Here is a 26,434-nt window from a genome sequence, read left to right on the forward strand (position 1 = left end):
GAAAAATGATACTTGATACTTCTGTGAGAACAATGAATTTATTGTTGAATAAAAAACTTTTGCTTACACAATTTATTTAAAACATATCAGTAAGTTAAGTTACCATATCTAATTCTAAATAAACTCTTTCCAATGTGTAAAACTAATTTATTAAGACACTCTTTGTTTCTCCTTGATGCGCGTCTTATGTCAACTAGCACAAATTTTGTTTGCTTGACTTAAAGCAAAGAAGTTGTCTCAAAAGAAAAGTTTTAGTTCAGAATGTCCTCTGCATTGATTACCTTGATCTAGATTGTGTGCTGATAATCATGTGATTTTTTTTGCCTTCTATGATTAAATGCAAATCACAATAAGGTTGTGTGTGTCCTTTTTGTTTGATCAATCCTTTTCTAATTAAGTTATGTTGCATGCATGTATCACAAAACAGTTCATTGTTTTTTTTCCAACATACCTTTGGTAACTGTGATTGTTCTTGAAGGATAAAACTATTTTGTTTGGATGAAGCGGTAAAATCTTCATAAGTTAAAATGATTGGAGGATCAAATCACAAAATCACTACAAAGCATGTTGTTTCTGTTTGTCGAAATTCTTTGCAACATCAATATTCTGCCAAGTAAAATATTATACATGAGCAAGTAATGCAAAGTTAAGCCAGGTAATGCTTTGATATAACTTACCTTAGATGGAACTAGCCATTCAAGGGCTCTCAACAGAAGATGGCACAGGGCAACAACCAGCATGAAGGGTAACACCCCAGCAGTGATATAACTGAAATAAACCATTGATTTATTCAACCATTCATTAAAGACAGACAGACAAGGTGGATTGGTGTCACAAATGAATCACCAAAAATAACTCACCATTGCAATAAAGAACCAAGTGCTTTTGACTTATCTCTTGCAACAATATTATAGACAACTTCTGTACGTTGAGTGACATCATGCCAGTTATACAACGATGAAACTTTCCTATGGCATTCATATGGTGGCATAGCACGCCCTTCCTTCAAATCCAACATAGCCTTTTCCAAACCATCCATTAAAGCTACATAACGGAAAGAAACAAAAGAAGACTTTAAATCTATGTACTTAGATACAAGCCAAGCATAAATGTTGCTATTTCCCTGATGAAAAAGTAGCCATTGTAAATAATACTTCCATATTAATAAGAAACCGGCCCCCTTCCCTCATGTATTCTATGAGTTGGAGAATAAACTTACAAGGCACATCTGGCTCAGTGAGGTAAATAAGTTCAGGAGGTAGTACTTCTGGAATACCTCCTACTCTCGTACTCACAACCTGGAGTCTGATATACAGAAAATTTCGATTAGTATGCAATATTAATAAGGAATATTATAATTGGCACATATTTGTTTACTTTTTTTGTCTTCTCATACTTGAATGCGAAGCTTAGAATGACTTACCCACAAGATGCTGCCTCCACGATTGCCATACAATAAGCTTCTGTTAGTGATGTGTTAAGAAAGATATGACCTCTGATTAAAACATTTCTGACTTGAGAGTGTTCTAGTGCTCCTAGAAGTTCCACTCTGTCTTGGAGGCCACAACGTTCTCTTACTTCATCTATGAGCCAACGCTTAGGTCCATCTCCACAGACAATAAATTTCACCTTCAAACAAAAACATTTAATTTACATTTTAAGTGGATTTCAGAATTGACGTATTCTTTGGTAAAGAACATACTTTAGGGTGCTTTGGACTTAACTCCTTTATTATTTGAGCCATAAGGTCAACACCTTTGCGGTACACTAGTCTCCCTACAGTAACAATAGTAACTGAAACAAAAGGGAGAAAAATTTTTATGGAGGAAACACCTATGCAAAATCAAAGCTGTGTATTGTTTCTAAAAAAAAGTTCCTGGAAAAATGAGGTTTTTATGATCCTTTTTAAATATTACCATAATCATCTGATCTGTGAGTAGGATCAGGAGTGAAGGCCTTGGTATCAACTGCATTTGGAATCACAGACACACGATTACTTTCAACCCTTGCTCTTAAAACTGTGTTTTCCTTCCTATTAAAAAAAAAGGGAGAAAAATATTAAGTTTACTTGAGAAGAGTGTTAAAATTGACAGCAGATATGAATAAGAAAGGTCAAACCCAGTGTGAGAGACACAGATGCAGTGATTGCAGCTAAAAAGCGAAATTTGTAGAAAACGATTTGTGATGACAGCTGATGTATCCGCAAACCCAAAGAGAGAATGATCAGTGAAAACACACTGCAAATGAATGTAAAAATAATTGAAAATGAGTGTGTGAAAATATGAGCCACAAAGGAAAAAAAATAAGGAAAAATGCATTTCAGCATGCGTGCATTAAAAACACAAACCTTCAAGTGCATTAAGTGACCAATCAACATAGCTTCATGAGCTAGAGCAGAAAATGCAGAGTGACCATGAACAATGCTAATACACTCACGAATAAATATGTTCCGAATCAATGGTAAGGAGCATATCATTGTAGGGAGGACACATTGATTATAAAACACCCGAACTGGAAGGTAATACACCTGAGAAGTGAAAAATATTTTAATTGTAAAAGATTTTTGAAAAAAGAATATGGAAGAGCAACTGTCATACCTTCAGCCCATTGGTCATATATCGCACACCAACTCTATCATTGTAGGAGTGTGTCATCACAATCACCTTGTGGCCACGGCGCATTAGGCATTGTGACAGATTAAAAATGTGTTCTTCAACTCCTCCTACATTAGGATAGAAAAAATCTGAAACCAGACTGCAAAGGAAGATGTAGCAAAATAGTACATTTGTGTAAGCTCTAATCTTTAAAGTATAGCTGGCTATACCCACCAAACTGTATGGCGCATTTTGTTTGTGAAAATTTCAGTGATTGAAGAGACCTTTTCACTGCAAAACTAGCATAATAAATAAAACAAACTTAATGAGAGGTTATCGGCCTCTACACCTCCGTCTGCGTCGTGTTTACTTTTCTTCTTCCTCCCATTCTTCTCTTTCTCCCTACACCAGCGCCGCCAGCGCCACCAACATGATCATGTCATTCATGCATTGTTGCGATTGTTGCACCAAAATGAAAGAAAAAAACGAAAACAACCACCCTTCATAAATTTTTTTGAGAAACCTGGAATGAAGAGTACTGCATGAAAGCACCCCTGTTGCCATGTAAGGCTCCAAACATCAGCTGTTTTTAAGTAGAAATAACTTTTGTACGAGCAGACAGAAGATGTATTCTTATTGTTTTCGTGTTATGACAATGACAATCAACTGATAGTTTTGAAGAAAATGAGAAGGATATCCAAAAATTTTCTTTAAATAAATATTTATTCTTGTTCTTTTTCAGTCATTGAGCTGACATTCATTAAAAGTTTCACCTTTACACAACAAAGTTCTGACATAATTGAATGTGGATTCGTTTTACACACTTATACTTATATTTGGCATGAAGGTGTACTAATTTTAAGTATGTCTGTAGAATTCACTGGGAAATACTGAGTTCATGTAAGGTATGCGATGTCAAAATTGCTTCTGGTCTATACAGGATCACAAATCACTAAAATATGTACAAAAAGGCATTCACCCATACTTGAACACCTTTCCTAGAATTCTATCCACACCACACTTCACAGTTTCACATCAATACTTTATATCAACACAAGTCCATAAATGGACTTATAAATATACAGTTTGTCAATCCCCTCCCGTGCACCACATACCTAGAGATGAATTTTACAGACCACATAGATAGCCAATCGATGAAAGAGGAACTTATATCAGTAATGAAGCTAGTAAGTCATCCAGGAAATAATAACCCAAAAAATGCTAACTTGCACAAGACAGAAGAGAATTAAAATCACCGATGGACAAACCACTCAAAAGATTTAAAGCTGAACAAATTGGTTTTTTTTTTTCATAACAGAAATTGTGAGGCATTTCAAATTGAGCACTTTACAAGAGTGAACACAGTGGAAGTGAAAAATCTGCTCTGGACCAATGCCTTTTGGTACAATACTGTTTGTTCTGTCTATTAGTGCACCCAACTTAAAAATGATAAAGTGAAACAGATCTCTTAGAACAATTTAAAAATTATCTCAGTCAGTTCTTGAAACAACATACATCAATTACATTTTTTTAGAGCTCAGAGTGTACATATTGTGGCTTCAATTCTTCTATGCGCTTGATAAAATCTGACTTTTCAAGGCATCCATCACAAGTTTCATCCCAATCATTGAGAATCTTCTTAAGATCACGGACTTTTAATTTCTTGAGGTCTACTGTTTTCAGATCAATTGTTTTGTCTGTAGGCAATCAAATGGTCAGTTAGATTATTTCTCACCAAAGCAGGACATATTTGAAAGAAACAATCGTGAACTCACCATATCTCAGATCACAAATTTGGTTATCCTTCTTTTTCAACTTTTCACAAACTTTCTCTGCAGGCATTGACCATGAAAGAGGTTTGGAAAGCTCTCCAAGAATTCCTGTAGCTGACTCGTCTAAGCCCCCTAAATAGTAACACTGTCAGAAAGAAACAGAGAGCGAGAAACAATTAATAATTAATATTGCAGAGACAGGAACAGTTCACGAAGTGATTGCAGAGTGATCTAAATTGCGGAACTTACAAATCTGTTCTCCTTACTCTTGGATGATTTACAGAACTTTTTGAATTCATCTTCTATTTTCTTAGGATCCTTGCGTGTCTCATCTGATAATGATTCACTGAACTTATGAACAACCTTGATACAGACTGAAAGAATGAAGTATAGATTAATAGTGAGTGCTTGACAGGAATAGCAAAGTGACACATAGGCAAAGAAGTAACTAAGTTACCTTCACAATCTTCGGATCTTAGAGCTGAAATTGTTCCAATAAGAAGAATAAAACCCAGACAAAGCTGCACAAAACTTATCCTTAGAGGAATCATCCTGAAAATAAGGAAGAAAATAAGAAAACTGACAGGTAACCAAAGTCACCTTTGACACAGCCTGAATATTGCTTCACAGTTGTTAAAAGCCTTACATAATGTAAAATGAACTCAAAGGCACTTCATTTATTGGATCATAATTTACTAGAGAACAAGACAAAATATTTGTGGGCGACTACCTAACCTTTAAACTGACACTTGGCATAATACAAAGAAAAATTTTATTTGTCCAATATTCGTGGCAGGACTTATTTCTAAACTATGTTCAGTTTAAACTGGAATAAATGTCAAAGGGAAACGGTAAAATTCATACAGTATACAACTTAATCTCGAGCTATTGGACCAGCCGCTTGAAACGTCGCAACGTAGACCAGAAGCAATATTCTCTGGTAAACTAACTATGTAGTGCATGACAACAAAAATGGAAACAAGCTTCAACCATTGAACGTTTTTTCCCACCTGTGAAATTGAATGCTGCACCTGTTGGATCAGCACGTCAGCAAGAACCGGTGTACGTCAACTGAGAAATACTAAGCAAAGCAAGATTTGATTTCCACTGCTGACTGCAGAGCCAGTCGAAAACCAGCTGGCGAGCCGCGATTGGCTAGTTGCCTCTTGGAATAACGTCCGTTTCCGTTCCGGCGTTCCTTGTTACGACAGGACACGTCAGTGCGATCTCTGGGGCGGTAAAATTCGAACGAATGCGGCGATGCGGACTCGGACTCGAGTCGTGCACACTGTGCAGGTGCAGCCTGCGGAAACTCGGGGGCCAGCCTCCCATATCCATCGCTTGAGTGAACATTGTAGCTTTTTTGTGGCACCTCGCAATGCCAACTCAACCGGCTCGCCGTCTCGCTCGCGTTTCGCCGGCGACCAATTTCGCGTCGTGTTTTTTGTCTGACGGCTGGTATGAAAGAGAAAGTTTGAATGGGTTTCCGATTTGTAAGCGGTAAAATAAAATAATGGGTAAGCGATGAATGATTTGTGAGCTTTCGGTGTACAAGGAAGACCACAGGAAACAAAAACGTTTTGGTGTTTGATTAAGTATCATGTAATTTCAGAATCGTTTGTAAGTACAAGAAGGTTGTACTAGCATGATTAAGTTAGTTAGAAAATAAATATACTTGCAGGGAAAAGTTGTTACAAATCTCACAACCTCAACCTACAAGAAAAGGGAAGGATAGACAGAATAACTGCACATCTATTTTAAAACAGTTATCAAAGAGAAATTGGCAAGAATAGGAAGAAAAGATAAATTACACTGTATAAAAATTATCAGGTACATCAACACATGCTGCAAACATAAATATTGTGGTTACAAGCACAGCCTTATCAAACATGGCAAATATTGCTGGCACCAATGTAAAGTCAAAAGGGATAGCAGACAAACATTTAACAATTTTTTTTTTTAAGCAAAAATGCAACAACTTGTAAAGATTACGCAACAGTCATGGAAAATTGAGCAACACAGAGAGCAGCATATAAGTAACAATAAACTGTGTGGCCATTTATTACAATCAGAGAAGTAGAAAAGAGGTTGCTACAAATATTTGTAACAAATGATACAATAATCCTTTGCAAAGGGATGGCAGTGAGCAAAGAAAATGTCATGACCCTAAATATAAATCACAAAATCACAATTGGCATCAAAAAGTGGTGAGTGCAAAGTTAGCAGGTACAGATATTCCAATATTTTTGGTACATTTACAAATTTATTGAAGGCAAGGAAGCCTCCTCCAAATGTAAATTCCAATGATGTGATAATTCTCACTCAAAAGCAGTCCAAATGGCTTTACACAAAGCCCCATGAGCCTGTGTAACTGTCACTTCTGCCACTGTAACACAAATTGAAAGTTAGAATTTTGTTAGACCCTTCAAGTCAAGAGGTAACCTCTTGATGACAAAAGGCAAACATCAGATCATGATAATAGTAAGACATCAAAGGGCTTCTATGTATCCTGCCTACATAGCTCAAATCATGTTCCATTCTACTGATATTCACTAACACTGAAGTGTGAGAACCTCAAGAAGATAATATGGTCAAACTTTACCGTTCTGTGTAAGGAGGGGGACTTTCAGCTTCAGCAGGACGATCCCGTGGTTCCCGAAGAGGCACTATGTTCCTACTTTTCATGTAGCCAACCACCTGCAAAAATGTTAGAGGGGTTAAAAATTAAAAAAAAAAACGAAGCTAAGTATAAATTTAGATACTGTAGGTATCATAGTAAATAAAATTACCTGGTCTGGAATTTCTGCCAATACCTCTCGGGCTAAATATGACTTGGCTAGTGCCTTGTCAGAGAGTCTTTGAAAGTTGTTGAAAGGAACAAATTGAACAATATCCCTTGCAGCTCTTATACCATCCATTATAAGTGGGATTGTATCAGCATCCAATTCGTTCATAGCTGTAAAATCAGCATTACCCACTCCTACAATGATTATGGACAAGGGAAGGTTTGAAGCCCGAATGATGGCCTAAAAAATGTACATAACATCAGTGAAATATTTCTGAAAAATTTCAAAGTTACTTCAAGATTTTACGGAATAAAAACAAAAACTTTTGCAATTTTTTGCATTTTTCTTGCCTGTTTAGTTTGAGGCATGTCAGTGATGACTCCATCAGTGATTATAAGCAGGATGAAATACTGTGATCCATCTTGATACGCTTCAGCAAACTTCCCAACATGATTTATCACAGGAGCAAAGTTAGTGGGGCCATAGAGCTGGATTTGTCGAATACATTTTTTGTATGCCTCAATTACACCTTGAAAATGACAATGGAAAAAGAGTGATACAAACAGCTATAGTGAAAGCAAAACTGTGCAACACAGTAACAACTTACCAGAAACTCCCTCACAGTATGGATAACTTGGATGCATGTTTACAAAAAACTCGTGTGACACTTGGCCGTGGGGAGGGATCCTGGCTCCAAACCCAAGAACAGGAAACAGCTTGTCACTGTCATAATCTTGTATAATCTCACCAACTGCTGTAAGAGCTTGCTCATACTGATTTAGCTCTTGAGATCCAGTATAATGTAAGGAAGTTGGTGAATTGGGATCCCCATTGGATGCTGTGATACACAAAAAAACACCTTGTCATCTAGTGACACAAAACTAGACACCAAACTTTGAGCAAACAAAGAAACAAAGCATGCACATAACAGGTACCATCATTCTTAAGAATATTTGCAGAAAACAGAAGATGAAAAACAAAACAAGAAACAACAACATAAAAGAAAAGGCATGCATCTCTTGAAAAACACTATTGGACATACACACACAACACACAAAGTATACATTTTCAAAAGCTAAAACAAAAGCCTTGAACAAAACAATTATGAACAAAGACTGCATATGACTTCATACCATAAGTGAAAATCAAAATACTTTGACAAAAGGAAATTTCATAAATAACATGCAGGGTTAACTTTTTCATCAAGAGCAGACAATAAAAACAAAAATATGCAGTAATTTGTCATCACACAGATGAATGGCATGGTTGAACTACATCATGGACATGTGCACAGAATTATATAGAGTGAATTCAAAGCGGTACTCAATTCATCTTAAGTAAATATGAAGATACACACTGCTTCAAAAATCGACATAGAGACCCATGCTAAATTAAAATGGTTCCACAAACTTTCACTTGCCTGTAAAATCAATAGCTACAGTACAGTTGAGTTGAGTACCACTCATAATGTAGTCCAAGAAGGAATATTGTTTTTTCTTTTCAAAGTGTGTTAGTGAGATTTCACCCGAATGTTTGTAAACAGTTGCCTTTTTTAGCTAGATTTTAAGATTAATTCATTATATTGGTAATCAGTCCTAAATAATGCATAAAACTATTATTATCATGACAGTACCTGTTTGTCGGGGTTAATAACACGGTAAAGATTTTCTGGACCAGGACCCTGATTTAACTGCCTCAAATTTGTATAAAAATGTCCTAAAATTGAAAAAGTAACAACGATTGAATAATCAGCCAATGCAGTTAATGACAAATTGTACACATTGATGCTACATACCAATTAAACTATGGTTACCAGATCGATTCCAGTCATAACAAGTTACTCTAATACTCCGGTCCTCATCTCCACCACAAAGTGTACGTGCAGCAATAGTAAAGGGTCTCCATTCAGGATTTAGAGTAAATTTGATGACTTCTGTTCGGTGAACTATAGAATAATCTCCCCTTTCTCCTACTTTGGCAAATTCAAGAAATGGATCAGACCTGAAATGAAACAAAAAGTTAAGATTATCAAATAACTTTTCAGGAAAGAAAAAACAGTTAGGTATTCCCGTTATGTAACTCACTTTCCGAGCCAATCTTTGCGATCCAATGATTTACCAACAAATTTAAGTGTTATTTCATCCATACAGACAGCTAGCTCTTCAGCACTGACAATCAGTACTCCCTTATTAAGCGGCATCCCTGATAGAGGCATTGTAATTTTCCCAGATGACACAACCTGAAATGAATCAGTTGGCATTGTTTATCTTTCTTGCAAGACAACTAAGAATGCAAGCTGTTGTCATAATAGTAATTCCTTTCAATTTTTCTAAAATGAATCCACGTACCTGCCCAAGGGTTACCACACAATATCCCAAGAAATCTTGCTCTTCTAAACTGGGATTCTTGGTATCTATATCATATACTTCAAATCTTAATATTTGTTGTTCTTCAAAGCGATATTGCACTTGAACCTAAACAGACATAGCAGAATAAAAATAAAAAACACGCATGAGTCCCCAAATGTGTCCGTTACATCACAAAAGCAACTAACCTTTTTAGTGAAATCCGGATTGAGAGAATTAGATATTTTTTCAGTCCTACAAATTTCTCGCCACTGTGGAAATTCAGCAGTCTTCATTTTAACCACACACATAGGATCAGATTTCGAAAATACATCACAATCTAACAAATTCCTTGAGGAGGGAACAAAAAGACATCATAAGACAAACCTTTAACAAAATAATTTCAAAATCTGTCAAAATTCAACATTTTTTTTCGTTTCAAGTACCTGCAAGATAAAGTCAGTTCTACCTCCGAGGAGGGAAGAGAAGCAGATCCGGGCACAAATTCTGCCATTGCTAACAAAATGTGTGTTAGAATGGGCAGTTAGCTATAAACAGAAAATGGCAAAAGCAAGCCTTCTCATGAACGGTTCAATCCAATTTGACCAAGAATGCTCTCATAGAAAATGCTAGTCAGGAGTAACAAAAACGCCCAGACATGGCCTGAGATGGGAAAATACTTCAAACAACGTGAAAGTAATGTTGTGGTTGAGGCTTATTGTGGTTATGTTGACGTTTGTTTGTCAACTGTAGCAGACGAAAACATGGAATGGCGCTCGGACGCAAAATACAGCCTTACCGATGTTTAGTTTGTTTCTTAGCTGCGATAGTTTCTCCTATACTTTAGGACCATTCTCTAATGAGAGAGACAAGAGCGACAAGAGACCAAGTCACGGTGCTGTGGCTCCGATTCATCAGCCTAATATGGCAAGCCTGCATCCACCCTTGCAACCCCTACGCGCAGAGCGCGGCAGGTTCAAACACGGCGGGAAACTGTCCTCCTGATAACGAGATCTCTAGGGCCTTACACGTCTCACCGACACAAACACTTGAGGCAAGTCCGTTGCATATTGTTCGGACTTTCGTGTCACCACTTGAATATCACTGCATCCTTATCATTCGGTTCGACGGACCGCAACGAAGAGCCAAAAGATTGCTGCTTAGTGTCTACTTTGCTTCCGTGGTCAGAGGTTTCGCTGCGAAATGACGTCTCAACTGACCCTCTTGCTTACGGGCGCCCTGCTGCTGGTGTCTCAGGGACGAGCGGATACCCTGCTCAGCCCGACAGGTATCGAAGCGACGTACCGCCCGCTGCACTGTATCAATGAAAACCATCGCTGGCGATCATTTTCGTGTTAAAGAAAGAATGTACGATTTGCTTGCAGAAGGGAACAGTGGTAGCATGAACCGACTCATCGGTACGTATGGGTTGCGAAGAGCGGCGATGGTGTAGCGACGACCGCGACGGCAGCACGCCACTGTCGGTGCCGGCACTGCCTGAAAAGGTAAAGGACCGGGGCGTTGTCTGCAGTCGCGGAGTAGATACGGGGTCGTTCTGTCCGCAGCATCCTACAGCGACATGGACCCGTTCCGCTGGGAGAGCTTCTACTCCCTGCCGCTCACGGCGGCCGCCGCCAAGAAGGCCGGCTGGGCCGAGGTGGCCGGGACCGACGGCCAGGGGCGTACGGCCGGCCTCGTGTCCACCTGGTGCAGGCGCAAGGACTACAGGGTGTGCCTGCTGTTCGACTTGGCGGGCGTGGTGGCGGGGATTCAAGTCTCGGTGAGTGCAAACCAACAGTGGAGCGGATCCAGCCGAAACTTTTCGCGAGTACATACCCAGTACGCACCCTCCGCGGCGATGGAGTGACCCGCGCCTCTTTTCCACGCGGCCGACTGTTTTCCGGTTCGCAGGTCTCGGTGAGCGACTTCGAGAAGTCCTTCGGCTCCAAGCAGTACCCCATACACGAGGAGTCCCAGTGGCGGCGCGGCACCCTGCTCGGCACCGAAGTGTTCTCGGCCACCGCGCTCTTCGTCGACCCGAGTAAGAAGGGGCCCCCGTCGTTGTGACATAGGCCGCGAGTCTACGCAAGTCGGGCATGATGAGTAAACCTTCGACAGATAAACCGGGCTTCGTCACCGCATCTGAATACTTTATTTTCGGCACTGGCGTGACTCATCAAACTCGCCCGATGGTGGTTTGCGGGCAATCTAACAGAGGGCTGACAGGTGGATCGCGCTGGAGCAGGCCGGGGTGTAGTGAGCCTCGAATCGCACCACTTGAGGCGACTCTGCCCTGCAATACCGTGACGATTAGCCCTGCACTCGCGAGTTCGGCAATCAGCGTTCGTCCTTTCCCCCGGGTTATTGATAGCAGTGTCGAGTGTTTGTAATGCGTGGCCTTGCCACCAAAACAACTACTGTACCTTCTTATTGCGCTCAAGTGTTTAGCAACCTGCACCATTGGACCTGGACACTGCTAAAAAGAAAATACTTCCGATAGAAAAACTCAGACAAGGACGATAATTTTATTTTTTAATTTTTTTGCTGAGATGCGTTGTTACAAAAACTCTTGCTTGCTAGGCGTGCTGATGGCCGGGGGTCGCGTGGACTGGCAGGACGGCGACGAGGTGCTGCAGGACGCGCTGCTGCTGGAGAACGGCGCCTCGTACTGGGCCATGCCCTCCACCGCGGAGGACGCCGGCGGCGTGGCCTTCACGAAGCAGGGCTGCGTCCGCGGCGCGGGCCGCCACTACGCCTACAACATGTCGCCCTCGATGGCCTGCGAGGAGCACCGGCCCTTCTTCCTGCTGTTCGACGACGTGACGGGCCGCCTGCAGGGCTTCGGCGTCTCGCTGTACGGCAAGGCGTCGCACAACTGGTTCGGCCGCTGGTGGCTCGAGGCACCGCGACGCGGCCTCGTCCAGGTGAGTCCGCGGGCGGGGACTCTGCAACAGGGGAACGCTCTGACTGTACACTGTACGTTGTGCTTCCGTCCGCAGGCCATGTTCCCCTCGGCGCCGCAGTGCTTCCTGGACTGGACCCGCGCGAAGGGCCTCGTCACCCTGCACGTGTACTTGAGGGACGCGCCGTGGAAGGCCGCCTGCGCCGCCTGAACGGCCTGCGAGGACTGGAATTTGTAGGCAAAAAGAAACAAAGCAACGCACAAACACCACTCTGGTTATTTTGCATAAAATATGGAACATCTCTCCCCCGCGCCGCACTCGGCCCCAGCAGCGCCCGGCAACTCGGCGAGCCCTTCAGCCTCCAGTCCATCAGGACGTGACGCGCGACGCGCTCCCCTTCATGTAGGCCTCCATATACGCCCCGGGGAGCGGATCGCTGTAAGGTTGAGTGCCCCGCCCCGCCCCGCCCCTCCCCGCCATTTGCTGCGGCACCTGGATCATGCCGCCGGGGGAGGGGGAGGCCAGGGGGTCTCCACGGGGTTTAAGGACCGACGCGACCGACGCCGCCGACGCGCACCCCCGCGGGCCTCGGGGATGTACGGCCGGCGATTCCGTTCAGGGGGCGGGGGTGGGGGCGGTAATGTGTTTCCCGTGTAGGGTTTCGAGCGTCCGCAACACGTGTAGGTACTAGCAGTGAACAAGCAGCCCCCTCCCGCCTCCAGCGCCGCCCCTCACCTGGACTCCAGGAGAGACTCCAGGCCCTACGTCCAGCGCGACCAGCGAGTACGAGAGTCAGGTGCACCGTCAGTCATGTCCACCTTCGGGGCAGCCAAGACAGGCCCAAACACGACGTCCGCCTACATTTTGACTCTCGACCGGGAGGGTGTCAGTAACACTCCACATTTCGGAATGGCTGCGCCGGGCCGCCTCTGGCCGCGCCTGGCCGCGCCCCGCCCTGCGGGTGGCGTGTCGCGGCGACATTAGGTCGCGCCCTGCAGCAGGCGAAGCAGGCCGCCCGTCCGGCCGCCTTGCCGCGCACCCACACCGCAAATCAACATGGCCGGCGCGCCACCAGCAGCCACGCAGTGCCACGCAGCGCCACGCAGCCACTAGCGGTGCACCTCCACCCCCACCCGAGTACGCCCGCCCGGTACTCTTTCCGCCGCTTCGGGGCGGGGCGGCGCACCAACCCCTTCCCGTCGGCCGCCACCGCCGCCACCAATGACCGCACCCGGGCCGCGCGGGGCTGCGTCGACGACCTGCGGCGGGACGCACCGCGGTGGCGACTAGCGACGGCCCAAGAGAGAAGTTGACGCAAACGCCCGACAACACCGACATGCCATCCCGCCGACAGGGCTGCATCCGGACTGCCTACCCTCCAGGCGCTTCGAGCCGGCACTCTGTCTCACTCTGAAACAACGAACTGGGACCGGGCCTAGCGAAGGGTTCTAGTTTTGGCCGTTTTCGCCCCCCACGCCACGCCCCTCCCGGCCCGCGCCGCGACGTGCACGCAACAGGCCCACCAACACCGAAACAAACTGGCTTACAGTGCGGGCGCATGGACCGCGGCAACGCGAGTCCGGCACGCGGCAGCACGCGCTGGAAGGCCGTGCGCACCGCCACCGCGGCCAACGCGGCCAGCAGGGCCGATGCACCTCCGGGACTGCGAGGTGCTCGACGTGGAGAGACAGAGCGACGACGGCGAGCCCGGGGCGGGCTGCCTGCAGGCCGACGAGGCCGACGAGGCCGACACACTGGCGATACGATCGGCATGCGTCCCGGGCAGGACGCCAGGACGGCAGGACCCCCGCGTTGAGTTATTCCCTTCCGGTCCTCATTTTGTCAATTAGGCGGGCAGTGGCAGAGGCCGTGCTGCCGTGCCCATGGCAGTGGAGGTCCGGGGAGGTCCGGAGGTCCCGGGGGAATGCCACGCCAGCTGCACCGCGTGCAGGGGGGTCCCCGGGGACGGCGCCGACGAGGCCGACGAGGCCGCCGGCATTCCCGGGCTGCGGGCGCGGCGGTGCGGCTCACCTAGGACGCGGAACACTCGGCACTGGAGAAGCGAAACCTTTCCCATAGGTCTTTCAGACATGTCCTGCGAGTGGTGGTTTGAAAGTAAATTCAACCCGGTGCAGAGCATGACCCCGCTATCCGAGAGTAGCGGAGTGTAGGGTGGCCTGGAAAGTGAGCGAGTTTGAAGCACGAGGTCTGCTCGCTATACGCGGCTATCTGGCCGCCTCCCTCGCCTCCCCAGCCGCGCCACGCCGCGCCACACTCGATGCCCCCAGGCCATACTCGGGGCGTTTGTGTGTGTAGTCCTCGCTGTTTATCGCACCATCAAGAGCCACCAACATACATTAACGTGTCGCCACACTGTGTATCTTAATACAAGTTATGGCGAGCGGGCCGGGGAGCGCCTCGGCTTCCTCGGCTAGGGCCGGGCGGCCAGGCGGCGGCACCTCGCCTTCGGAGACCTCGTAAAGAAACTCGGCGCTTCTCCGCCCCGCCGGCCCCGCCCCGCCATCCACCGCCCTCTATTTGTGGCGCCATAATGTGATTCACACTTGCTCCCTGAAAGGCCCGCCAAGGCGCGGCGGCATCGTCGCGGCGTCGCATCGTCGTCTCCCGGGAGAGCGGCCGCCGCGCGGTATGAGAAATCCGGGGGTCCGCCCCTCGCCGCCGAGCCCGCGCAGCGTCGCGCAGCGTAAACCTGGACGCGCTGCTGGTGTTCGCTCCTTACCGATTTTCCAGCGTCGTTGTTCAGCCGGGTCCCGGAAAGAAGAACACGACTCATCCGCTCTGCAAAGCCTTGCAGGCAGGCAGGCGGGCGGCTCAAAGCCCGGCAACTCGGCGGCCCCGCGAGACAGCGCGAGGCAGTTACGCGGCCACGGCGCGCCTTCCGGAACACCCTCAGCCAGCAGGCAGATTCCGCGGCAGGCCTCTCTCTCGCACTCGCGGGGCGCGCCGAGTGGGTGCGAGAGAGAGGCGGCGACACGAGCGGGGCGTGTAATGAAGTAGACGAGCCGTCGTTACAAAGGGCGCGCTGCTGCCTGCGAGGCTGCTTCCTGCTCGGAGTCTTTCTTCTCGGCGGGGAGGGCCAAGGGCCGAGGGCCGAGGGCGGCCGCGGGGCACGGCGGGGACGCCCTCTTGGCCCTCCTGGCCCTTGTCGGTACATCATTATTCTCGGTACAGCACGCCCGCGGCCACCAGCGGCCCCCGCTTCAGAAGAGTAGTTCCACACACCATTCCGCAGCTCTGTCTCTCTCGCTCTCACTGGCAACGCTCCACGAGTGCGAGAGAGACAGAGCGACGACAGCGATGTGCCACCGCCGGTGGTGCAGGCAACCCATCGGGCACCACTGGCCTGCAGACTGCAGCCGGCCCGGGCGAAGACCAGAGAGGACTCCGCGCCGCCTGTCGACGTCCAGAGGCAGAGGGCGGGCATACATTATCCGTCCGTTTCGTCACTCTATCTCCCTCGCACCCTTACGCTGCCTGCCATGAGTGTGAGAGAGACAGAGCGACGTAAGCACTGTTGGGCCGCAGCCGCGCGCAGTGCAACGGCAACGTCCATGCGCGCCAGGCCAGGCGGCCAGGCCACACGGGGCGGTATCGGGCCATCTAGGGAAAAATTACGTGCCTTCTTGGCGTCGTAATAATTAGAGCCCACCTCATTCTCCTCATAGCGCGGCGTGCCCTAGCGCGGCGCGGCGCGGCGGCCCGACAAATCCGAGTGGAGCCGAGCCAGCCGCCCCGACAGCCCCGCGTGGATTGACGAGGTGTATGCGAATGCCGCGGTGCACGCGGCGGGCGAGGCAGGCAAGGCGGGCATTCCGGCGCACGGAAAGGCGAGGGCGAGGCGGAAAGGAGCGCGGCCAGGAAAAATAGAAATACGAGCGGAGAAAAATCGTGGTAAACACAAACTGCCGCTGGTCATACTATACAAATTGAATTAATTTTCTGAGGAGAGAGAGAGAGAGAAAAAATGCGGCGGGCGGCGCGACCGGGTTACGCATGTGGCGGAAGCATAAAGTAGACAGCGCGGCTTGGAGCGAATACCGCGATGAAACTGCTGGTTAGGTTAATAGGCGAGGGGAGGGGGGGAATATGACCTGGAATGTGTTTTTAGTCGAGACCGCGCCTCCCAACAGGGCGTTAAAACTTGGTAGCACTTTCGCGCACCGCGCGGAGTCACGCCTGACGAGCCACTCAGAAATTTGGCAAACTTTGCTGAAGTTTGTCCGCGGCGTGAACACAGTGCCAACAGTAAACAGTACAGGGGTGTGCCGGTGCCGGCCGGCCGAGGCGGCCCGCCGTGCGGCCCTCCCGAACTTCGGGGTCTTCTCTGCCGCGCAGTGTTTCGTCGCTCTGTCTCTCTCGCACCCCGAGGGGCCGCTCCATGCGTGCGAGCGAGACAGAGCGACGACAGCGCCGTGCAGAATCAACCTGCAATCCGCGCCGTACCGCCGCCGGGCCGTGTGAGTACGCGGCGTGCGCGGGCTGGGAAGCGCGGCCAGCCACTGGGAACCGCAGAGAACCACAGCGAAGGACCCATTACCATAACGCCAGAGATGTACTACACTGCAACATCGGTCGCGGCTCAGCTGCATTATAAATGCAACGTTCCTCTAATCTGCGGCGGCGGATCATATCTGCCCTCTGTTTTTCACGTCAGGCCCCGGCAAGCCGCGCCGAGCCGGCAAGCGCCGGACTTATTTCGTATTCATTAAAAACGCATGAAAATCATAAAATCATACAATTACCATGTAAACCGCTTTGCATTCCCTTATCGCGGGGCTCGCTACGAATGTGTATCTTGTTGCGTTTTTCAATCCTCGGGAATAATTGGCATTGCCAACACCTCGGATGTTTCCCATTATTTCGTCCGCGGCTAGCTGCTGCTGCTCGCCGTTGAATATGCAGAGGTTGGCGGCGCTGCGTGTCCCGCGCGATTCAGCTCGTTTCAGCGACGCTCTCCGCCCTCCGTCTCTCTCGCACCCCTACGGGACGCCGCCCTACAGTGCGGGAGAGACAGAGCGCGCCTCGCGGTGTGGCGGCGGCTTGTTCTCAGCGCGGGCTTTAGTCGATTTGCTCGCTGGCCGGCCGGGATTGAAACGTTCCCAACATGACGGAATCTGTGGCCGCCTTTTCCTCATACAACATTCACGACAGCGAAGGTGTCCTGGTGTCCTTGATGCGGTCGGGCGGCGCGGGCGAGGCCCCCGCCATCACCATCACGTCGTCGCCGCCGTCGGCTAGCACTGGTTGGGCCTAGGCGGGTTGCGTGGATTTTGCACGCGCACAATGTAAACCGGATTTCTGGCGACAGGCCTTTCGGCAGACCTTCGGCGGGCCGTGGGGGCGAGCTGGCCGGGTTACCCCACTGCCGCCGTTTACGCCGTTACGGCGATGGAGGGACTTCTGTCACGCCACGCCGCGGAAACTTAAGCCGCCGTAAAAGAAAATACCTGCATTACCCGTTTATCTCCGGCCTGTAACAACCTCGACGCCGTCATGGCCCTGCCTGGCCGCCCCGTCGGTCGGCAATCTCCGGCCGCGGCCAACCAGCCGGGGCCGCGGGGCTGCATCACCGCCAACCAAAGAACTTCGCACTTCGCCGTATCAGTGTGGCGCAGCAGACACAAACTCTGGCAACAAGACACATTTGTTTTGTTCGATTGAAAATTATCTAACTTACTAGCTGCTACCATACCCCGAGGGGTGCTCGGCCTCGGTTGTGGGCGTGGCTAGAGGCAAGGTACCCTGCTAGGTACTCGTCAAACACCCGAAATGGGGGGGGGGGGCAGCGGACCCGAGTCGCTCCAGCGGAGTGGGCGACACCGGGAGAGGCGCCGGAGCGGAACCCACCAACCGTGGCGAAGCGCGAAGCGAGGCGCCCTGCCCGCCGTGCCTGGCCTCCAGCGTGCCTCCAGCGAGCCCCAGCGAGCCTCCAGCGCCTCCAGCTCGCGGCACTACTGGTGCTGTCGGCGGACGGCCACTCATCGGGCGGCCGAGGGGACCTAAACGCGCGTTGTTATGCCAGCAATTACGAGTCGCAGTCGGAAAAGTGGCAAGCTCCCCTCGGAAAACTTGAGACTTGCATCGTCATGGCAAAGCTTGCCTGCCGCGTACGGAAACAGACAAGTTGAACGTAGGAAAGCTTTGGCAGTCTGATTCCGTAACCGTACTGAATCCAATTTTGACTTGTGTGTGTGCACCGTACGACGCAAAATTTTCTCCGCCCCCGAAAGTTTTTATTTCAGAAGGATGAAGCGTCAGCGTCTGCCTTTCTCCGTCGAAACGTCAACACATGCCAGCCATGAGCGCGCGTGTATGCGTGTGTGTGTGTGTGGGCATGTTGTGCCAGCGATGCTTTGGCAAGGGGCGCGGGGAATGGAGGCAGATCTTTCACCGCTGTCGCCGCTGTCGCTATATACCGCTACACACCGTATTCTTGTGTTGCGCGACCGCCCTTCACTGTATAAAGCCCCCCAGGCCGCCCTGCCCGCCCTGCCCTCGCTGAAAAGAACAGCGTCGCCATTGTCGCGAAAGACGGCGAGCGTGGCGGAGAGAGAGGGAGGGGGGAAGGGAGGGAGGGAGAGGGGGAGAGGAGCGAGGGAGGGCTGTTGATCCCCGTATTGTTGTAGGCGTTGATAACACAGGCAGCACGTTTCACGTTTCACGCTCCGAGGCGTGGCGGGGGCGTGGCGGGGCGTGTTGCCCTGGCATAGCCTTGGCGTGTAGCTGACGAGATGTCAGCAGTGGCGTAGCAAGCACCCTCCCCCTCCCCCGCGCGATTCAAAGAGTCGCGCCCCAGCCTGCACAGTGTGCCAGCCTGCCGGAGGGGCGCGGTTCTCGGAACGGCCTAACGGCTTCCGAATAACGTCCCTAATCCAGAGAGTCGAGGCGCACTGCAAGAGTCCCGCGAATATTGTGTTGCACGGCCGCCTTGATGCGTCCCGACGTGGGGGCGCTTTCGCCGCTCCGTCTGTCTCGCACCGCTACGGCGCACCCCGCGAGTGCGAGAGAGACGGAGAGGGCCTGCTGCACTACACTGCACCTGCACTGGCCTGCACGCACGCGCAAGCCCTGCAGGCCGCACGCACGCCGCACGCACGCGCGGCCGGCACGGACCCCCTGTCGGCCCTGCCGGCCCTGCCGTCGATTTGCATAAAATTACCCCGTCGAACACGATATGGAACAAGAGGGACACGGGGCGCGCTGTATCGTCATTACCCGGCACGGCACCGGCAACACACTCGCGGCCAACGTGTTATTGGTTTTGGCCGCGGGCTGGGCCGACGGCGCTGAGGGCCTCGCCCCGGCCTCGGCCCACTCGCCCGGGCCTCGGCCTCACAACTTTATCTGCACGCCGGCCGTGGCCGTCGACGGCGACGCGGTGCGGGTTGCCGCCTGGGCGGGGTGGCGCGGCGCACTCCGCGCCCGCGGCGGCGGCGTCCCGACTGTCGAGAGCCCCGTTGACACAATGCAGACCCTCGCCGTGTTCGAACAACGACGTGGCTGCGCTGGGAAAAGAGAGACCGGCTGACGCAGCGCTTCCTGCAGCGTTTTGTACTCCAGTGTAGTGCTCGACGTAAATACGGCTAATCAACAGGCCCAACGAGAGTGCGTGCCTCTCAGAGACCGACCAAACGGACGAACCAAAGATAAACTTCACCTTGCTCCGGGTTCCTCTGGACACAGTACCGTCCTCCTGTCATCCCTGAGACGCACCTAGCGGCAGCAGACCCTCGAGGCGCTGGCCGTTTGACAGACACTGCGACGCGGTCGGCCGGCCAGGCGACGAGGACGACGAGGACGACCAGGGCGCGGTGCCGCAGCGCACTGGAGCCGGATGTGTCCGGCCTGGAGAGGACCGTTGCTACACGGCGCAGTGACTCGCGAGATTGGGACGACAGCCTGGACGGTGCCCTCGTTGTTGTGCTGCAGCGGATTTCGGATATTTCCGCTCTTGACCGCCGCGCGCTGCTTACAGTGCGCTGCCCCTCGGCCGGCTTGTTTTCGCAGCGGGCCGCGGCGCTGCCGCTTGTTCCCCGCTGGAATCTCCAGCAGAGGCGGAGGGAGGCAGACCAAAAGGGTCGATTGTGCCGAGCCAGCCCGGCCGGCCGCGGCCAAAGATCACAGACTCACAATAATGGCGCGCCCCGCCCCGCCCCGCTGTGTAAACATGACAGCTACACACATATCCGCTCCAATCACTGGCGCTCGATATCTCACTCCCGTCTCGTTACAATACACGGCATCGTAATTACCTGCAGTGATCGCAGCGATGCAGTCCCGCCTGTCAGCGCCGCGCTGGAGCGCGCTGGAGCGAGCTGGAACCTTCCCGGAGCGCCCTGGAGAGCGAAGGGTGCTGCGAGGGCCGAAAGTCCTAAGTGGCCGGGTCGAGCCTCCAGACGCAACTGAACGGGTGCGGCGCTGAGCGAGGCCCTGGACCTCCTGATACTCGCACCCCAGGCCGCCGTGCCGTGCCTGCCGTGCCGTGCCGTGCCACGCACGTCAGCTGCTGTCTGCCCAGCCCAGGCAGCACAGGGCAGCCCTTTCGGACGGAAACCGCTTTCGGGACGTTTCTCGGCCAATTTGGAGTCGGGCGCCCCGATCGGCCGCCGGGGCTGCCGGCCTAGTGTGTGGCTCGGGGGCGGGGCGGGGCGGGACGGGGCGGGGCGGGGCGGACTGCAGCGGAGAGATTCCCGGGATAAAGCGGGAATGCCGTGCGGCGCGTGCCCCGAACCGGGAGCAGAAAAAGGGGAAAAAAGGAAGAAAAAGGGGGCATCGGAGGAGAAAAAGATGCCACTAATTAATTGGGTGCGGGGCGACCCGACCCACTGCTGGATTGAGGAAACACACACACACACTCACGCACACACACAGTCGGACGGCCGCAGTTGATGTCCAATTCCCCAAAAGTCCGGTGCAACACACGCGAGTGTCATCATTCTTCGATCCGGCCTCACCGAAGCGAAGGCCAGTAGTCCCTGCCCTTCCTTTTTCACATCCCAAGAACAAAACGCAACGGGTCGAAATATAAGCCCAAGTCACCGCAATTTTTTTTACCCAAAAGTTTAGCAAGAAGTACGTACAGTGAAGTGACGCTCTGGTCGTTTCCCTTCGTTTTACCCCTGAAATGTCTCCGCAGCTGACGTGCGTTCCCTGCAGCTTGGCGCATGCGCGGGGCGCTGCTTCCGCTCGTTGCGCGCCTTGTTTCCAGTATGCCAGCCTTGCCAGATATGAGATCAGCATGCATAAACCGGGCCGGGTCGGCCAGCCCGGCCAGTCTCTGGTCACTCCGCAGCGCTCTGCCGCGGCACGCACTGCGCGTCGCCATTCATATCCTTCTGCTTATTCTCAAAAACGCGAGCGCGACAGTTATTGGCAGGTGGTGCCTCGGCGATTGGGCGCTCGCCCTGCCCAGCCCCGCCAGGCCGTCGCCGCCCCGTCTCTCTCGCTCTCGCTGGCCGGACTCCGAGAGAGAGACAGAGCGATGCTCGGAATCGTTCCGCCGTCGTGCGCAGGTTCGTCCCGCTCTTGCTGCGTGTGACTGTACGCTGTACACGGCGGGCCTACCGGGCCGACGTCACAGAAAGCCCTTCGATGCACCTGTCCGCGCGCAGCAGTTAATCACACGCCTGCAGCATTCGACTGCCCTGCGTGTGTGTGAGAGAGAGTTTCTTTGTTTTCCGCCTTGCTCCGGGGCCGGCCGGTGCATTCCTCGCGTTAATCCCTAATCCATTAACTTACCCTCCCGATACAAATCGCGGGCAGCGCGCTGGCCACCCCGTCGAGGCCGTGGAGGAGGCGACGCCGGACAGGCGGCGGAGGACAGAGGACACCCTGGGCGACGCTCCGGGCCACTCCGGCCGCCCCGGCCCGCCGCCGACTGACACCTGCGGGCTGCGTCCGAACGCTCCCTCCTCGCACTGTCTCTCTCGCACCCCCAGGGAACGCCCAGCGTCGCTCTGTGAGAGACAGAGCGACGAACCGACCGCAGCAGCCTGCTAACCTCTTCGTTGGCCGGGCGGCCCCTTGCCACCTTCACGGGGGTCAGAGACTGGTAGGGCCGAGGCCAAGGGCCAGGGCGCCGGGGTCCGTGCCGTGTGGGCCGTGAGTGAATTGGGTGACAAGACGGGCCGGTAAATCATCGGGGGAACCGCATAAAACATAAAACACGGAACGGTGCGCGGCGCCACCAGCGCTATCTGGCCCTCGGGGAGCACGGCGTGCACGGCGTCCTTGACGAGAGGCAGGCGGCACTAAATAAGAACTAGGCGAAGGCGCGGCCCCGGAGCGGACACGTCGTAATTTCGGCCATTTCGGCGCTGCCCGTGCGCGGCCGGCCGCTGGCTGTGGGAGAGAGAGAGAAGGAATATTTGTCTCGAGCGGGAATGGCCGTGCCGCCAAAGAGCACGGCACGGCGACGACCTCGCGGACGCCCTGGAAGACGATGTACTATCTCTTTCACCTCGGGGAAAATCGTGAAACGTCTGGCTGCGCGGGCCGCCGGGTCCGACCGCGTCCCCGCGACGTGTGGACAAGGAGCAACCCCCGGAGCACCTCGACGAGGCGAGGGAGAAGGCGGGGCGGGGGCAGGCCGTCGAGGCCGCGGCGGCACATCACACCGTCTTCGGACGAAAACATTTCCGAAGGCAGGGGAACAACCTGTACGTGCATTCGGCCGCCCCCGCACGCCAGGCCACCGCCGGCCCCGCCAGCCCCGCCAGCATTGTAATTAGTGCTGCTGCTATCACGAACAGCGCCGCCACGCCCACGCCGCCCCGCCCCCTCCCCGAGTCGCTAGGAAACAAAAATGGACTCGAATTATACTCTTGCCGTGTCAACAAACCCACGAGCGAGCTCCGCGTGGCTCCGCGCCGAAAAAGCGGACGGCGCCACATTCAAAAGAGTGCGCGCTATTGCTGCCGGCGGGGCGGGGCGGCATTCGTCCCTAATTGGCAAGTGCGAGAAGTTGCCCCCGATCAATAGTTGCTTAACAAGCAGCCTGCACTGGTTTGGCGCCTCTTGTCGGCCCCGTCATGCACGGCCTGTGGACTCATTCCGAGCCGCGCTTCATCGCTCGCCGTCTCTCTCGCACGCCAACGAGGCGGGCCGCGAGTGCGAGAGAGAGAGCGACCCCAGCACGGCGGCCTGACGGCGGCCTGCTCATGCACGGATCGATCGCGAGTCTCATTGGCCGGGATTGACGCCGGCGTGACTGCCAGCATGACTGCCGGCATGACTGCCAGCATGACGCGAGCCGAGCTTGGAGCCGCTAGCACCGCCAGCAAGCCAGCACGCTCCTTGTCAGCGAACAAGGCCTAACAAGAGTGCCGTGCCGCCTGCAGTGCTTTCGACGCCCTGTCTCTCTCGCACTCACTGCGGGCGTCGCGCAGGGGTGCGAGAGAGACAGGGCGACGACAGCTGCGAGGAGCTTCCTGATGACGACCCCGCGCCTGGATTGAAGAGTCGCCCATTCGTCACACAGTGTGGTAGTGCGGGCTGCCACCGCCAGGGGGCGCGGCGTTCGCCAAATTGTTTGGCGCGAGACTCGGCGCCGCCACTGTAAATTCACGCCAGTGTTCTCGGAAGGTGTCAACGCCGCCGTAAATATGCCGGGAAAATAGGGAAAATGGGATAACAAAGTGGTAATGGCCGCGCGCGCGTAATTAAAAAGCGGCCGCGTCGTTTACATAAAGATGGCCTGTTTGGGGGATTAATAAAGGCGAAGAGGCTCGCCTGGCTCGCCGGGATGGGCGGAGACTTGCGCAGGTTTGGCGGGAAAATGAAGCAAGGCCGGCCCGGAATGGCGGGGAAGTACGTCGGGGTCCTCTTGCCCTTGCAGCTCTTTCACCTCCCAAAAGGCGACCGCGTCGATGAACGGAGTCTATGGCAGTGGTTCCCAACCTTAGGGTCGCGACCCCAAGCGGGGTCGCGAAATTTTTTTAAGGGGTCGCGGCGATGCTGGGGTCGTGTTTTAGGCCGATTTTAAGCAGCCACTGCGTCTGATCCGAGGCGGGCATTTTTCTCCCTCAACGGGCAATCGGTCTTTGGACCTTCCTTTAGCATGCTTTTGTTACGGAGTGCAATTATCAGTCTTAGTTTGGGAGCAGTATTGTCTCAAAGTTGGCCGAAACGCTCAGAAATGTCTATGAAAAATCGTGTTTTGGGCCGATTTTAAGCAGCCACTGCGTCTGATCCGAGGCGGGCATTTTGCTCCCTCAACGGGCAATTGGTCTTTGGACCTTCCTTTAGCATGCCTCTGTTACGGAGTGCGATTATCAGTCTTAGTTTGGGAGCAGTATTGTCTCAAAGTTGGCCAAAACGCTCAGAAATGTCTTTGAAAAATCGTGTTTTGGGCTGATTTTAAGCAGCCACAGCGTCTGATCCGAGGTGGGCATTTTGCTCCCTCAACGGGCAGTTGGTCTTTGGACCTTCCTTTAGCATGCCTTTGTTACGGAGTGCGATTATCAGTCTTAGTTTGGGAGCAGTATTGTCTCAAAGTTGACCAAAATAGTCACAACGATTTTTCAAAGACACTTGCGACCGTTTTGATCGACTTTGAGACAATACTGCTCTCAAACTAAGACTGATAATTGCACTCCGTAACAAAGGCATGCTAAAGGAAGGTCCAAAGACCAACTGCCCGTTGAGGGAGCAAAATGCCCACCTCGGATCAGACGCTGTGGCTGCTTAAAATCAGCCCAAAACACGATTTTTCAAAGACATTTCTGAGCGTTTTGGCCAACTTTGAGACAATACTGCTCCCAAACTAAGACTGATAATCGCACTCCGTAACAGAGGCATGCTAAAGGAAGGTCCAAAGACCAATTGCCCGTTGAGGGAGCAAAATGCCCGCCTCGGATCAGACGCAGTGGCTGCTTAAAATCGGCCCAAAACACGATTTTTCATAGACATTTCTGAGCGTTTCGGCCAACTTTGAGACAATACTGCTCTCAAACTAAGACTGATAATTGCACTCCGTAACAAAGGCATGCTAAAGGAAGGTCCAAAGACCAACTGCCCGTTGAGGGAGCAAAATGCCCGCCTCGGATCAGACGCAGTGGCTGCTTAAAATCGGCCCAAAACACGATTTTTCAAAGACACTGCTGACCGTTTCGGCCAACTTTGAGACAATACCGCTCCCAAACTAAGACTGATAATCGCACTCCGTAACAGAGGCATGCTAAAGGAAGGTCCAAAGACCAACTGCCCGTTGAGGGAGCAAAATGCCCACCTCGGATCAGACGCTGTGGCTGCTTAAAATCAGCCCAAAACACGATTTTTCATAGACATTTCTGAGCGTTTTGGCCAACTTTGAGACAATACTGCTCCCAAACTAAGACTGATAATTGCACTCCGTAACAAAGGCATGCTAAAGGAAGGTCCAAAGACCAGTTGCCCGATGAGGGAGCAAAATGCCCGCCTCGGATCAGACGCCGTGGCATGTTAAAGGAGGGGTCCCGTGGGGTCGCGAAATTTTTCCTGGGGGTCGCGGAAATTTTTGGCTTCAAATTTGGGGTCGCGAGCCGAGAAAGGTTGAGAACCGCTGGTCTATGGGAAACCAGGGAAGGTGCCAGTCATGACCGGTGCTTACCGGAGCTCACGGCGGCGCGGCGCCGATCGGAAGTGGCACGAGGTGCAGCCGGGCTGGCTGGCGGCCAGGGCGGCCATGGGGCGCGGGGCGGGCACGCCAGCCTACGCCGGTCATGGAAATGTTTCATGACTGTGTGCTGAGAACACATGGGCATGCCGGTGCCGCGGCCGCCATCTTGTTGGCGTGTTTATCCAGTGTCAACATGTTATGGCGTGATGAGGCGGCTCACACTGGCTCACACGCGCGCCGCCCGCACCGCCCGCCAGGCCGTCGCCCCGTCCTCGCTTCGGGGCGCCCTGCGAGTGTGAGAGAGAGGCGACGCAACGTTCGGAGCCAGCCTGCCGGGAAGGCCCAGGCCGCCAGGCACTCACCGCCATACCGGCACCGCGCAGGCCACGCAGCGAGATTCCCTACAGTGGTTCTCT

General features: G+C 52.0%; 4 protein-coding genes across 7 annotated transcripts; 1 reads left to right on the forward strand and 3 right to left on the reverse strand.

Moving 5' to 3' along the window:
- Window positions 1-16: 16 nt before the first annotated feature.
- On the reverse strand, window positions 17-3,167 carry LOC117652934 (N-acetylglucosaminyl-phosphatidylinositol biosynthetic protein). 2 transcript variants are annotated; one of them, XM_034398135.1, is made up of 11 exons: window positions 2,829-3,167; window positions 2,598-2,722; window positions 2,348-2,527; window positions 2,119-2,237; window positions 1,917-2,032; window positions 1,703-1,794; window positions 1,424-1,629; window positions 1,220-1,305; window positions 861-1,044; window positions 678-768; window positions 17-606 (listed from the first exon to the last, which is right to left on the reverse strand). In XM_034398135.1, the coding sequence occupies exons 2-11, from the start codon at window positions 2,679-2,681 to the stop codon at window positions 556-558; spliced, it is 1,209 nt and encodes a 402-aa protein (XP_034254026.1). In that variant the 5' UTR covers window positions 2,682-2,722; window positions 2,829-3,167; the 3' UTR covers window positions 17-555. The 2 variants fall into 2 exon arrangements, with proteins under 2 accessions (XP_034254026.1, XP_034254025.1); XM_034398134.1 differs by having other exon boundaries at window positions 2,598-2,754.
- A 131-nt stretch (window positions 3,168-3,298) lies between these two features.
- On the reverse strand, window positions 3,299-5,533 carry LOC117652940 (mesencephalic astrocyte-derived neurotrophic factor homolog). The gene is made up of 5 exons (XM_034398157.1): window positions 5,377-5,533; window positions 4,824-4,918; window positions 4,616-4,740; window positions 4,370-4,511; window positions 3,299-4,291 (listed from the first exon to the last, which is right to left on the reverse strand). Exons 2-5 carry the CDS (start codon window positions 4,915-4,917, stop codon window positions 4,125-4,127), a joined length of 528 nt encoding a protein of 175 aa, XP_034254048.1. The 5' UTR covers window position 4,918; window positions 5,377-5,533; the 3' UTR covers window positions 3,299-4,124.
- Window positions 5,534-5,952: 419 nt separating this feature from the next.
- LOC117652932 (copine-8-like) lies at window positions 5,953-11,481 on the reverse strand. Of its 3 annotated transcripts, none has more exons than XM_034398130.1 (13): window positions 11,334-11,481; window positions 9,944-10,045; window positions 9,707-9,848; window positions 9,501-9,626; window positions 9,237-9,391; window positions 8,948-9,153; window positions 8,786-8,868; window positions 8,573-8,708; window positions 7,760-7,990; window positions 7,503-7,681; window positions 7,156-7,392; window positions 6,969-7,063; window positions 6,710-6,752 (listed from the first exon to the last, which is right to left on the reverse strand). In XM_034398130.1, the coding sequence occupies exons 2-13, from the start codon at window positions 10,009-10,011 to the stop codon at window positions 6,710-6,712; spliced, it is 1,701 nt and encodes a 566-aa protein (XP_034254021.1). In that variant the 5' UTR covers window positions 10,012-10,045; window positions 11,334-11,481. The 3 variants fall into 3 exon arrangements, with proteins under 3 accessions (XP_034254020.1, XP_034254021.1, XP_034254022.1); XM_034398131.1 differs by lacking the exon at window positions 11,334-11,481 and adding an exon at window positions 10,297-10,697; XM_034398129.1 differs by lacking the exon at window positions 11,334-11,481 and having other exon boundaries at window positions 5,953-6,752; window positions 9,944-10,696.
- Window positions 10,600-12,669, forward strand: LOC117652938. The gene is made up of 6 exons (XM_034398155.1): window positions 10,600-10,785; window positions 10,883-10,915; window positions 11,063-11,277; window positions 11,409-11,538; window positions 12,078-12,421; window positions 12,497-12,669. Exons 1-6 carry the CDS (start codon window positions 10,701-10,703, stop codon window positions 12,608-12,610), a joined length of 921 nt encoding a protein of 306 aa, XP_034254046.1. The 5' UTR covers window positions 10,600-10,700; the 3' UTR covers window positions 12,611-12,669.
- Window positions 12,670-26,434: the final 13,765 nt, after the last annotated feature.

This window comes from Thrips palmi, unplaced genomic scaffold (genome assembly GCF_012932325.1).
Source record: "Thrips palmi isolate BJ-2018 unplaced genomic scaffold, TpBJ-2018v1 HiC_scaffold_8, whole genome shotgun sequence".
In the NCBI taxonomy this organism is placed as follows: Eukaryota; Metazoa; Arthropoda; class Insecta; order Thysanoptera; family Thripidae; genus Thrips; species Thrips palmi.

Bases quoted from the DNA above. Each gene is read 5' to 3' on its own strand.
- LOC117652934 (XM_034398134.1), bottom strand. The intron at 2,528-2,597 runs GTATGACAGTTG...TTCACTTCTCAG, and splicing joins ATATGACCAATGGGCTGAAG to GTGTATTACCTTCCAGTTCG. The intron at 769-860 runs GTGAGTTATTTT...GGTTTATTTCAG, and splicing joins CTTGGTTCTTTATTGCAATG to TTATATCACTGCTGGGGTGT.
- LOC117652940 (XM_034398157.1), bottom strand. From the start codon at position 4,917: ATGATTCCTCTAAGGATAAGTTTTGTGCAGCTTTGTCTGGGTTTTATT. The intron at 4,741-4,823 runs GTAACTTAGTTA...TCATTCTTTCAG, and splicing joins AAGATCCGAAGATTGTGAAG to TCTGTATCAAGGTTGTTCAT. The intron at 4,292-4,369 runs GTGAGTTCACGA...GATTGCCTACAG, and splicing joins AATTTGTGATCTGAGATATG to ACAAAACAATTGATCTGAAA.
- LOC117652932 (XM_034398129.1), bottom strand. From the start codon at position 10,011: ATGGCAGAATTTGTGCCCGGATCTGCTTCTCTTCCCTCCTCGGAGGTA. The intron at 9,627-9,706 runs GTTAGTTGCTTT...ATGTCTGTTTAG, and splicing joins ATCCGGATTTCACTAAAAAG to GTTCAAGTGCAATATCGCTT. The intron at 9,392-9,500 runs GTACGTGGATTC...GATTCATTTCAG, and splicing joins GTGTGGTAACCCTTGGGCAG to GTTGTGTCATCTGGGAAAAT.
- LOC117652938 (XM_034398155.1), top strand. From the start codon at position 10,701: ATGACGTCTCAACTGACCCTCTTGCTTACGGGCGCCCTGCTGCTGGTG. The intron at 10,786-10,882 runs GTATCGAAGCGA...ATTTGCTTGCAG, and splicing joins TACCCTGCTCAGCCCGACAG to AAGGGAACAGTGGTAGCATG. The intron at 11,539-12,077 runs GTAAGAAGGGGC...CTTGCTTGCTAG, and splicing joins CGCGCTCTTCGTCGACCCGA to GCGTGCTGATGGCCGGGGGT.